At 39.4% G+C, this 13,883-nt stretch overlaps 1 protein-coding gene across 1 annotated transcript; it reads left to right on the top strand.

Annotated features, from left to right (window-relative positions):
• Window positions 1-8,778: 8,778 nt before the first annotated feature.
• mrps22 (mitochondrial ribosomal protein S22) lies at window positions 8,779-13,883 on the top strand. Its single transcript, XM_067594049.1, has 8 exons — window positions 8,779-8,937; window positions 9,956-10,113; window positions 10,207-10,371; window positions 10,896-11,039; window positions 11,966-12,049; window positions 12,442-12,587; window positions 12,789-12,897; window positions 13,469-13,883. Exons 1-8 carry the CDS (start codon window positions 8,811-8,813, stop codon window positions 13,559-13,561), a joined length of 1,026 nt encoding a protein of 341 aa, XP_067450150.1. The 5' UTR covers window positions 8,779-8,810; the 3' UTR covers window positions 13,562-13,883.

Here is a 13,883-nt window from a genome sequence, read left to right as displayed (position 1 = left end):
TCAGAACGCTCTGTCCAACTCTTTCTCTCTGTGTTTTCTTCATGACAAAAAACACTGATTCTTTTTATGTCATGAATTAATACCCATACTGTAGAAAATAATTCTCAGGGGATACTATGACAACTGGTCACTAATCATCATGAAGAAATCAATCATAGAAAGGCAATAACTTATTTGTTTTGCTTACTGTGAATGAACTTCTCAATTTGCATCATAATTGCATCATTTCTCTCAGCTTCCAAAAAAAATTACAAGATGTTCTAACTAATGATGAGATATGTGTCTTCATTCAAGATTTAACGTGATCTAAAAGCTTCTCTCTGTTGCCACAACTTCCAATGTTCTCATTAAAGTTTAGGTATTAGGTATCTGTACTGCACCAAGCGCAGAAACATGCACACAATCCTCCCCGGACAACAACAACAACAAGAACAGCTGTTAGCATCTCGCGTGTAACTCCATTTCCCCCACAGCGTCATGGCAGCGACCCCTCCTCTCTCGTGTGCGACTCTGCCGTGACAGACATGACAGTTATTAATCACCTTTTCTTCCGCCTATTCCCAACCGGACCCAGGATGCAAAGGGCTGCTGGTTGGGAGCCGGGGGTCTGTGGCTAAAATTAGAGGCCGGCTCAATCAACAGTCTGATTTAGTGGTAGCAAGTGTGTGTGTGTGTGTTGTCTGAGTGCAGGGGTAGATCAGAAGACTGATCCCACTGGATTTCCTGTTCCTATGGGACACAGATTCAGCTTACTGTCACTGAGCTGCTGGAGTAAAATCATTCCCACCTTTTCCTTCTGCAGCTTTTTTCTTGTTTTTTTCAGGTTTTTTTTTTGGTTATTGCTAAATATAAAATTGTAAAAGACAACTTCCCGGATAAGAAAAACCCAGTCCTCCCACAGCAGTCCAACCAGCCCCCCCTCCTCCTCCCAGTCAAGCAGAGGTGACCTTTGACCTTTTAAAAAGCTGGGTATTAGCTACCTTATCAGTGCCACACTCCCCCTGTCACCTCATCTCTTGCCCACCCCAATCTTGAATTATAAAAATAACAAAGTCAGAGTGAGGGAGGGGAGGGGGTGCAGGAGTGTGCGCTGCTTCTCGCGTTGCATGAAAACCCCCGTAAACCCACCCGGGCCGGCCGGGGGTTTAGTTGGAAGCAAATGCGGTGCTGAGGTCTTTCTGATGGAGGTGTGTGTGGGTCGGTACTGGTTTGCCTTTCAGCTTGAGCTGGTGGGGGGTTGTGGGAGATGAAGGTGAGGCTGATGTCAGGTTAGTGTGTGCATGTGCATGTTTATATCTATGTAAGGGTGCATTTGTGTGGAAAGTCTTTCCTTACAAGTGCATACATAAGGGATAATTATAGTTTATAAGAACTTGGGTCTTATTTTTATAGTTTTGGCCATCATTTCTATCGGTTATGATAATATTGTACTCACTCAAGTAATTACTGAGAGCTAGGAATGTGGCAACAAAGTCCCACAGGGCAATGAACACAAGCGGTCAGATGATCAGACAGGTTTTAAACAAGCCAACAGCTTTTCCAGATTGTCTAAACCACTTTATTTGAAGATAAAAGAAAATGGCAGCACACCTGAAACAAAACTGTGTGTGAATTGAACCACTATAACTTTAGAACTTTAAAATTACAACTATAAGATCCTGTTCGGAATTACTCAGAATTATCCTTTCATTAAGTTATTCAACTTAAACCAGTTGATGCTTAAGTCAGTATTTAATACATAATATAATTAGTGGCTTATTAAGTAAGTATTAAAGTTAATTGTGACAATGCAGATACAATACAACAATACAATACAATACAAAAAGTACTTAAATGTTACCTGCTTCATCAAATCTGTGTCTGTGCAAGATGGAGGCCGACATGCAGTCTTTTCTGGGAGGCAGGAATCAGCGATGAACATAAACAGATGGATGGAGGTCAGTGAAGGTCATTAGGTCCAGGTGAACTCAGCTGCCCTCAGCATTCATATCTTCTGCATTCCCTGACATACCGCCCCCCCACCCCTCTGACACACGCTTGAACATTTTGTCAACTGGTTAAGATTATTCCTCTTGGGTTGTCCTGGTGCCCTCACATAGCATATAACTGCAATGTCATACCCATCTCTCCATCTCTCTCTCCCTTCCCTCATTTCCTGTGTGTATCTCTACCATCACTTTTAAATAGAGGCAAAATACCAAAACTAAAAAGATGATTCCACTTTATTCCAGTGTGTTTTCACTTAATTCAGGTATTTCTTACTGAAACTATGTTTTGAAATAAGGTTAAATCAAGCGAATCATTTTTAGTATTTATTTAATTTCAAAGTTGCAAAGAAGTTTGGTGGATCCATTTAAAATTTATTAACTGGCAGATTTTTGCTTTTGTTTGAATAAGCCCACAACAATTAGATTTTTTTTACTGACAAAGAGAGTAAGAAAGAGGAATCAAAAGGAGTATATACGACTGGTTTATACCTTGTTTTCCCAAAAAGACAGGTTATAAATCTGCTTAACAAATTAAATAAATACATTGATAGTGTTCTGCATATTTCACACACAACCACACACCCTGCTTCCCCTTGTATTTGAATCTCTCAGTCTTTGAATTATTAAATCAGCTTCAGAGGGAGGTTGTGGAGGCAGTCAGAGGTAATGTCACTGTGCCCTCTGCCCCCCCCCTTCACTCCCTCCTTCCCTCCCTCCCTCCCTCCTCTCCTTCTGTCTCCCCCTCACTTCTCCTATCACTGCGTCTCCTCTGGCCTTCTATCTGCCCTCTCTCCCATCTTCATTCCTCTTCAAAGACCAGGAGGAGGGGGGGAATAAGACTGGCCTTGAGTGCCCACTCCCAAGCCACAACATCTCACACACAGGTGCATGCACATACACACACACACACACACACACACACACACACACACACACACACACACATAAATAAATACATAACTGATGACACCTTTTTGTTACCTGTGTGAATATTCGTTCCTATTAGCATACTAACACAAATTATTAAAAATGTATTTGGCTTTTATTTAACTACATCATCTCTTCAGACACATCATCTCTTTTAAAAGACAGACTGGGCAAAAAAAACCGGCAGCATAAAAATAGTTACAATAAAAAATAGTTTACAAAGATCACGTGTGGCACTCTAAAGATAAAACACAGGAGTCACAGATGGAAATCATAACTTTGCCACCAAAATTAAAACATTTACATTTCTCATGAAACATTTCTTGAAAGGGCATTGTTCTGTTTAGGAGAGAGGAGGCCCTCTTTAACAGCTCAAATAACAAACTTAACATTGTTTTATTAGCTTAAAACTTTCCCTAATTTCATGATGATTGCTTATAAACACGATTTTGAACTGATGACATGTTTCAGTCTGCTACAGACAACGAGACATTACTTCTATTTGGGGTCTCAGAGACCACAGCTGTAAAACATGTTTAAATACAATGAATCTTCATCTGCTCTACATCTGTACAATGTACAATAGATGTTAAACATGCTCGTTAATAGTCCATTTGGATCCTTGTTAGTGGAGTTTTATATCAGTGTGTTCATGAGAGATCTGTCTAATTGACCCCAAACAGTCACTATGTACTGTACTGTATTTCTTTGTCTGTGAAAATAAAATGAATATATGTAAAATTAATACATATTGTATGTGTTAAAGCGTAACCCATTTGCAATAATATATAAAACATGAAATACCTCTTTATTTAGTGTAATAACAATGCTTTATGGCCATTTTCATATTTTGTCACCTTCATCAAATGTATAAGCCGTGTTTGTTGCAAAGGGTCACCACTTTATTACTGTTCTACATATTATGTTTTTAATAATGTCAGAAGAAAAGAAAAATATATATTTGAGCCACAAAAATGTTTGATTTTACAATTATTAAATGATTCTGACATATCAAATGTAAAGAATGTTTGAAGCTTATTGCATAGAAAAAGGGACTGGAAGCATTTGTTATATGAAGAATATTGAGAAATGGGCCTACTGACTGCACCATATTTGCATGTTACTTAATAATGACACACACATATTCTCATCACCTGATAAATCCCATAAATCAGAAATGAAAACAATGTGCCAAAATTCACAATGACAAGTTTAAAATGAGGTTATTTGTTCCATCTCCTCTTGCACTCCTACATATTTGATGCTCTATGTTTTGAGGATAGACATCCTCTTCACATTTTCTCTTTCGCTCTCTGTGCGCGCACACACATACACACACACACATACACACACACACACACACCTTTCCGTTTCACCCTGCTCTGAACCCGTTCTCCGTCCACCATGCAGAAAGCTAAATAAACATGTGCGGCGAGTCATTCCCAGACTGCCCCACTATAACCACAGCTCACCCACCCGCCCACCTACCGGCTCACCACCCTTTACACCCCCTGCATCCACTCTCCCTGACCCCCCCACCCCCCTCTTAAACCCCTCCACCCCCATCCAGCCCCTCTTCTACACTCAGGTTTCACCTCTCAGCTTCCTGCTGCTCCCAGTCACGCTGACACACACTCTTACAGTCAACCTATTGACTGTCGTTGTAGGAGTGTGCACATGTGTGTGTGTGTGTGTGTGCGTGTGTAAAAAGCAAACAGAACCTTCTTACAGTAATACTAGTAATTTATACTGTTTTTGACTCTCATACATTCTCTCATTTTTTTGCCCTGACTTTATTACAGTGGAAGCCAACACATTTTAACAATACCTCTTTGCTATAAACTGAGCCTGCTCATTTGATGAAAGTGATAGATTGCAGAAATTATAAACCTTTATTATTACACCAAATAAGGACATAATTATGTACTGTATATGCATTTTGTTTGTGTAAAAGTCATCAAGAAATCAACATCAATGACAGATGAAAATCCACTGCAACCATTCCATTGTGACTGGGGTCTGTGAGACCCCAAACAGGAATAATGCATCATTCTGAAACATGTCGTTAGTTGAATATCATTTTCAGTAATTCTCATAAACACAACATTAGGGTTAAATCAAGCATAAGATTTTTGATGCTTCATTGGTCTTATGTAGTCAAGCTTATTTCAAAGATGCTAAAAATGACATGATGAGTGCAGTAAATGACACATGAAATTGCAATAAAAATCGGCACTGATATTATCTCTCCTAACTGGCAGAAATTAGTCGAAGAGAAATATGTCTGAATATGACGTTAAGTTATTCCAGTAAGTAAGATTTTTTTCTGTGAGTGTGTGTGAGCAAAAGTAGTCACGTCCATGTGCCTCCGCTGCATGCGTTCTGTTTCAGGGTCAATTCAATCTCAGTTCAGGAGGTGAACGGAAATTCCAATTCAGCAGCGAGCATTTCACATTTCATACCTGGGAGCTGAAGCTAAGTGGATCTAAGTGGACTTTAGGATCACTTAGAGTTACATTGAAGGTTCATGCTCCCCTTTCTGCCAAAAGATGTAGATAGATAGACAGATAGATAGATAGATAGATAGAAGATAGATAGATAGATAGATAGATAGATAGAAGATAGATAGATAGATAGATAGATAGATAGATATATACATACATACATATATAGATATATAGATACATAGATAGATAGATAGATAGATACATACATAGATTTAAAACTGCACAGAAGAGACTCTAATCCTGTCTCTCTCTCTCTCTCTCTCTCTCTCTCTCTGGCAGTGGGATGGGGGTCGCAGGATTACTTTCTGTCAGCAGTGTGACAGCTGTGTACATCTGGTTGTGTAGGGGCCTCTTACAGCTCAATCCACACGTCGTTTCGCCGGTGTCTGGGCCTCCGGACTCGCTGCCACTGCTCACCTCATTACCGACTGAGCCACACCTCCATCTGTCTGCCTAATATCTAAATCCTACTGCAGATTAGTGGGGGAGTCAGGGCCCTGAGGAGGAGGGTGGGGGGCGTGGGGGGGAGAGTATCTGAAGGGAAACAAGATCCTGGAGGGAGGGTTTGTGCGTGGCACATGAGGTTTTATTAATGATCTCTATGGGTTGTGTGGTGGTGGGGTGGAGGGGATGGCGGCTGCTTTTTGGGTTGTGGATGGTAGTGGCTCGTTGGGGGGGCTTGTGACTGTGACTACTTTGTGCATGTGTGTGTCAAGGGTGAAATAGAAAAAGATGGACAGAAGGTATGAGCTCATAATCCCTCAAAGATGGTCTAAAATGTATGCAATCTTTATTCTAAAGTTTCTGTTCTGCATGCGAATCTTCATTTGAATGCTTGTCTTTATGCATACTGAACCTTTAAGGATATGTCTGGTGATATTCTGTGTTTTTACTATTGTCAACAAATCACATGAAAAGACAAAATCAAATGATGAATTGATCCTATATTAACAAGTATTGTCTTTATATCCAAAGGCTATTAAAAACGCATAACTGAGCCACACTTCCACACTGGGTGACATGTTCCTTCATTACAATGAACTCGGACACCACCCTGCTGCACATAAATACATAATTTATTCTTGTCTGAGTCATGTTTGCTGAAATCAACAGTACCCCAGAGAAAGTTTATATTTGTGACCCGTTTTTAAAGATTTACATCTTCAGAAGGACAGAGAGCTACAGACAGGTAGGGATCTTGGAAAGCGTTAAGGGACGGACTAATACGTGACGATTTTTTTTTCATTGGATTTGTTGACAATAATAATAATATAGAATATCGCGAGAATGATCCTTTAACTGCTGATTACGATAACATGCAAGGCCACTCTCAGATCAATAGATTTTGGGCTAGTAGGGTTGAAAGTGCTATTTTTCTACTATTAATTAGGTCATTTTTAACATTTTTAACATGAGTATTTGTAAGAAGTGCTGCTAGAAGAGAATATTATAGTTTCTTTCCACTTCTGCAAGTTTCTGTGTCAAAGAGTAATAATAGTTGTTCACTTATAGTACCAATAATAATAGTTGGGGTTCAATTTCTAACACAGAAAATCATTTTTAGGTCAATCTAAATTATGGTATTACACATAATAAATCAATTTGTACTGAAAAAAATCATTAAATATGTTTATGTGGTCGATAAAGTGAAGTGATCAAATTTGTGTTTTTTACCGTGTTAGAGCAAAAATCTGTTTTTCAACCACTGTTTGAATTTAGTCAGTGAAAAGGAAAATGTGAACCCACTGTTGGCTTTTTCTAATATACTGTCAGGACTAATGTGATGGGAAGAAAACAAGGTGGAAAGGTACATTTTTTTTGCATCTTGGAAAAGTATATAAACCTCTTGGAATGAAACTGTAAAATCTGCTACAGCAGCTAAATCTGAGCCAAACAACTCCTGTAAAGATTACTCATTCTCAACTTTATCTTCATTCCTTCACATCAGCTTTTAATGATAGACCTTTTATGGTTTATAATCAAGGTTGGATGTGTCTATAAAGCACTCTGATAGCGTGTGGTTCAATTTTATGTGTCAATTATTGACTCATTGTTGAAGCTTAGAGACAGTAAATGACTACAGAGTTACTCGGCCTGGTGAACAGTATCTCTACTGTTCAAGGACTCTTTGGTCTGTGTAAAGCACCGAAGAAAACAAGTGGCATTTTTATCTGTTTTACTTACAACACTTTCTTTTGTTTTTGTTTCAGTTTTTGAGCTGAACCAAACCACCTGTATGAGTAAAACACTTCAGAGACACACAGATTTGGTCCACATAATCCTGTCTTTGTCTTTTTGTTGTTCAAACACTGAATGCGTAACTTATCAATCATTAAAATCTATTATGAATCAAAAAGGAGAAAAAAACTTGTCAAGTAAAACTTGACTAATTGTCAAGTAATTATTATATAACGTGATATCATATGCAGACTGTTATGATTATGGATGGTTAAATACCTACAAATTTCTGTTGTACACTGCACAATAAATAATAAGGTGAGTGAAAATAAATCAGTGGGCAAATAGAAATGTTGAAAGTGACTGTAGTTCTACATGAGCCTATATGAGTGTGTGTGTTTACACTAAGTGGAGTGTGTGACTTCTAACACAGTTCTTATTGTCCAGACAGATTTTAAAGTTATCAGCCAATTCAAGAACATACTGTAATGACGAGTTCGGTATGTGTGTAGGCTACACAGAGTTGAGGCAGTGTGACACAATATGTATGAATGGGGATCATGTCTGACACTGTTCTCACTAAGTGCAAGGTTAAGATATGATCCTCTGGTTTGGGTGGCGTAGCAGGATTTCAGGATTATGGTAGTACAGTGCCATCTGGTGATCAAAATAGCATATGAATTGACAGTTTTGGTAATTATTTTAGTATGACTAGTATACCTTTCTATTATTTCATTACAAGTCAGTACCAAAAAACCATGAGCCTACAGGAGTCTGGACCAGAATTATATTAAAACAAATTAATCACTCCTGATTTCAAAGGCCAAATATCATCATGGTGTCTTTTATGATATTACAATGTTATTTTCAATGATATATTATGTGTGTTATATGTGTCTTTGTTCTTACATTTTTTCCTATTACATTAGAACATGTTTGCTTGTCCCAAAGTTAAAGGACCTTTGCTCATAAAAAAGTGCCACAGATAAAATTGCAGAGCAGCACTGACAACCTAAAGTTTCTCACTTCTTGGTCTATTTGTTTTGTCTATTTTTATACTGGTGATAAAATGGCCAATGATAAGCAACGGGAAAGGAACATAAACAGATGAAATGTTGAGGCTACATAAAGCCGCATAAACACTACATATCCCATGACCGCTCGGCTGTAAGGTGAAAGGTCGGGTCGCCTCGGTGACGTAGTAACAAACATGGCGGGGCTCGGTACCGTGCGGTGCTTATTTCGAAGCTACTATCGGGTGAAAAATGTTCAGAGGAGCCAGCAAATGTTGGTTAGATGTAGCGTCAGGACGCTTTGTAGCGGAACACAAGATAACGGTATGTAGGCTGTCATTGCTATCATTGTAACCGAGTAAAACTCCTAATTATAACACTGACCTTGTAACGTGTTTCGCTCGCCTCGATAGGATCCGTGTCAAACTCTGTTGACAAATCTGGTCTGTTTAATGTTGCTTTATGTATTGGCAGAGACCTAGACCTTGCTGAAAGGTGTTTAATCTATTTTACAAATCGTTGGAGTCCTTGTATACATTCGGCTTTACAGTAAATTAGTTATCTCTGTGATGAAATCTAAAGATTTTGATTCTTAGTGCTTTTCTAGCTTACTCGACTGCGCCTATATTTGACAGGAAAATGACTGTAACTAAATTCAAATTCATTTTAAAGTGAGTTTTAATCTTGAGAGGTACACGCGGTTGACGAGCGGACACGTATGAATTGAAATAGGCTACATTTTGCTACAGCTTTTATTGATGAGAAAGGCAGCTAGCAAAACATGGTGATATTAAAAAGGAGATTTGTCTGTTTTTTCATCTGAGCAATAATAACACTGATCTTTATTTGTATGGCACTTTTCTTAAAATAATGTTTACAACGTGCTTTACATACAATCAAACCCAAAGAGACAGTGATGTAAAATCATCACAGATAAATAAATAATAGAGCTGAATAATAGAAAATAAAATAATAAAACAATAATAGTATTAAGAAAAATAGGAATTAAAGGTCATACAAGAGATAAAAACAAACAAACGATTAAAAACCGATGAAACCTTACAGAAAAACACAAAGACCCCTCAGTGGCCCCAAACTCCCAAACAGCAGTGGATAAGGAGTGATTCACATAGAAGCCTGTCTGATCAAGACGGAAGAGCTATTATAATGTCCTTTGTTTAATTAACTCTGTTACAATTACATTCCAGTACCTTTCAATATATCTCTAACAGAAATCATTGTTACAGTTGAAGGTAGCTTATACACTTAGTTTACTTCAAGTATTCTTATTCAGTTATTTATCATTTGTACAAGTTATTAAGTAATGTGTCTTTCTCTCCAGCCCTCTCAGACCATGCAAAGCCCCAGTTCACAGATCCAGCTGTGCAGGACATCCTCACCAGGATAACAGGCCTGGACCTGCAGAAAGTGTTCCGACCTATTAAACAGGAGCTGAGGCCGCCCACTTACAAACTCATGACCGAGGACCAGTTGGCACAGGTGCCCTTTTAATACACCATCATTTCTCAATCACAAACCCACATCATGCCTCAGTAACAGCTGAGTCATACAGAGTCTTGTGTGTGTTTCCAGGCGGTGGAGTTAGCCACAGAGCAGGCTAAGCACCTGCTTAAGATGCCCCCTGTCTTACCGGAGAGGAAGCCCATCGACGATGTGCTGTCTGAGGACAAGATCCTGGATGGCATGGACACGGCCAAATACGTCTTCACAGACATCACCTACAACATCCCACACAGGGTAGACACACAGTGCTTTATTTATGTGCATGTGTGTAACTGGGGTTTAGAAGTGTTATTTCTTGGTGTGTGCCACAGCAGAGTTAATGAGTTAGTACAATTTTAAGAGCATTAACATAAGAGAAGGTCAGGCTGAAAATTTAAAAATGGGGATTTGAGTGTGTTTTAACAAGATTAGGGATAGTATCTGTAAAAACACAAAGCATTTTAAACTGTGTATCCAATTTTGGAGGTATCAGCCTTGCTGTTTTTTGGTGGTGATGCTACACAAACTTAGGTGTTGATAGTTTCGGTTGTTTCTTTAATGTATTATTTAATTGCCCTTATGTTTTTACTTTTACATATATATTTAAAAGTGTATATATAATAAATATACCCCAAAGTCTTACATTTAAGTTGATCAAACCTGCAGATCTTTGATTGTCTAGGACTCACCTTTGTACTTTGTTGATGGATTCAGAAGGATTTTACATTGCTCAAATCTACCCCTTACCTATATAATGTTATAATTGTTCCTCCCCTCAGGAGAGGTTCATTGTTGTACGAGAACCCAACGGGACTCTTAGGAAGGCAAGTTGGGAGGAGAGAGACCGGCTCGTTCAGGTCTACTTCCCAAAGGAAGGACGCAAACTCACAGCACCTCTCATCTTCAAGGAGGAGAACCTCAAGGTAAGAAAGTGTGAAAGGATTCTTTTTTGATTATTAGAGACGTGTTTTATCCCTCCTGCTTAAGTTACTGAAAGTGTCTGTCCCTCAGCTCTCTTGTCTTTCTTTCTTCTACTTTGTTTTCCTCTAAGCTCCTGCCATAGACCTTTTTCACAACAGACATTTTGACTTATCTCAGTAGGAAAAACACAGATGTTTCTAATGACATTAACAATGGCTTAGTTCTGTTCAAGTGTCCCAGTAAGCCGTGACAGTGAGCCAGCTTGCACAGTACCAGGACCCTGAAACTGATGCAGCTAAATGGAAAATGGTTTACACCTGTGCTTTTCTTAAAATGACAAGTCAAAATATCTTCTTTGAAAAAGGCCTATTTCAGCATACCCTCCAAGTTAATTGCCTTTAATTAAAGCTAATGTTGTACACCTGAGGTCTGAGGCTTGTACATGTACATACTGTTTTCTCTGCAACTTGTTGTATCTGATACATTTTGCAGATGTGAATATTTTACTTTTTACCAGCTGTTTATTAGCACTTCATACAGGCACTTTCTCTTCTTATGATTTTTTTGAGTTGTCACTTTCCCAGTGTGAACACACCATGTGTTCAAGATGTGCTTAAAATTAGTATGTAGAATGGAAATGGGACACAGCTCAGGTACTTTTTCTCACAGCAGGAGAAGTACAGGTGTAATTAATAACATTAATAATTCAGTTACAGCACCCTGGTATTGCGCCTGCAGGATCACTGACATGACTTACTGGAACACTTTTGAACACACAGTTGAACAGAGACAGCATTAGTGGGATTAATTACACCTGTGATCTTCTTGCTTTGACATCATCTGGCTCACTGCTATAAACTGGTAGAGATGTGTGTCCAACAAATCTCCAGAGACTTTAATTTTCACTCTGTACTTCTCTCTCCATCAGATGGTGTTTTCTCAGGACCGTCATGAAGATGTGTTGAACTTGTGTCTGGTTCAATTTGAACCCGACTCTTCAGAATACATCAGGGTAGGATGACATTGAACTTCCTGTTATTTTGACCTGATGACCAACTGTGCTGGAAACTGTAGACTGTATTAAGCCAGTACAACCATGAAATTTCCTCAGTCACTTTCTATGTTTTCTTTGGGTCACTTGATCTGTAGTGTAAAATAGAAGGGGGTGGTGGGCGGGGGGGGTAGAATGGAAACTTGTGAATTTGATGTAATCTGAAACAGCATTGCGCTGAGAATCGACAACACGCAGTGAATTTAGTGGGATATATTTTATTCATTGAAACAGTGACAACCGCAGTCTGTGAAAAAGGTGAAACATCAGCTCGGACAAGTGTGAAGAAATGAGACAAAATCACTATGAGGTCTGCATTCAATTATATGCAATCAAATGTGCTTTGTGTCTAGGTGCACGCAGCCACTTATGAAGACATAGACAAGCATAGCAAATATGAGCTGCTGCGCTCCACCAGACACTTTGGAGGAATGGCCTGGTACCTGGTGAATGCTCGCAGGGTGGATGGGCTCGTTGTGGACATGCTGAAGAGAGAACTGTGAGTTTGTGTTAATTATGCATGGATGCATGTTTAAGACCGTTATGTGAGACTGTTTTAACCCTAGCGTAACGGATGTGCCGGCTGGAATATGTGGTTTCAAAATCTTTGTTTGTTCTTTTTAAATTGAGCAACACGCCACTGATAGTATACCTGATGGCAAAGAGCTCTGACTTAAGTCCTTGTTGTGTGTGTATTCAGGATCCAGGATGCGGTGAGCCTTGTGTCTCTGTTCCACATGATCCACCCTCACAGCGAATCAGCCCAGGAAGCCGCCAGCCAGCAGGCCACTGGCACAGACCTGCTGAAGGTGAGAACATACTCAATAAAAAATATCTCCTGACTCCTTGTTTTTTTCTTTTACCCTTCTACTCACTTCCCTATGTGTATATAGAATATTGACATTTTATCCAGGAATTGTCCAGGTCATATAAATGTTGTCCCGCGGGTATTAGGGTAAATCAGAAGTCAGTGTAGCTCTTGAGAGGTCAAGTCAAGGCCGTCTCATCTAAGGTTTCCTGTGCGGGAGGTTTGGGTTTTTCTCCAGCGTGGGAACTGCGGGGCCAGGCCCAGGACACATCAGGTCTTATTAGTGCTCACAGCCCCTTGGCCTTGAAGCAGAGGGGATGGACATTGAGAATGACAGCCATTTAATGTGAAAGGTTCGCAGCAGGAGACATGGGTGTCTGCCCACTACAGTCACTGTCATGCAAGGCCTCTCATTTAGTCATGGTTGATTGTGAAGCACTTTCTAAGCAAGTACGCCACCAATTCAATAAATACTGCAATTCTACAGTCTTATTTCTAGTCAGTTATGTACTCAGCCACAACTTTCAAGTAATTCTATTCATTTCGCTGACCTTTAAAATTTGTCCCTGCAGATCTATGCCCAGAAGGAGTCGCAGAGGTCGGGCTACATCGAGCTGGCCCTGCAGGCATATGAACAGACTGCTGCTGAGAGCTCGGCTGCCTGACTGGCTCCCTCATAGATAGAAATATACAAATCCATCCATGAGGAATGATACCCACATCCAGAAAGGACAACGTGAAACTTGCCTCCCATATCTAAAATATGATTGCATTCAGTTCTTTCGCTGTTTGGGGTGAAGAGTAAAATGTGATTCATGACTGTGAGAAAGCCATATACTTCACGGCAGTCAATTTGAGGAATTTGCATGGAAACCTACTGTATGGAGAGAAATTGTCTATGTATGTATTCCATTTGGAGCTCCGCGTCAAAGCAAATGTGTCAAGTTAACGATGTACATAACAAAATAAAACAGATCTTTGTACTTG

Source organism: Thunnus thynnus, chromosome 7, assembly GCF_963924715.1.
Source record: "Thunnus thynnus chromosome 7, fThuThy2.1, whole genome shotgun sequence".
Classification (NCBI taxonomy): domain Eukaryota; kingdom Metazoa; phylum Chordata; class Actinopteri; order Scombriformes; family Scombridae; genus Thunnus; species Thunnus thynnus.
Note: the sequence above shows the minus strand (reverse complement) of the source record. Positions and strands in the feature narration are given on the sequence as shown.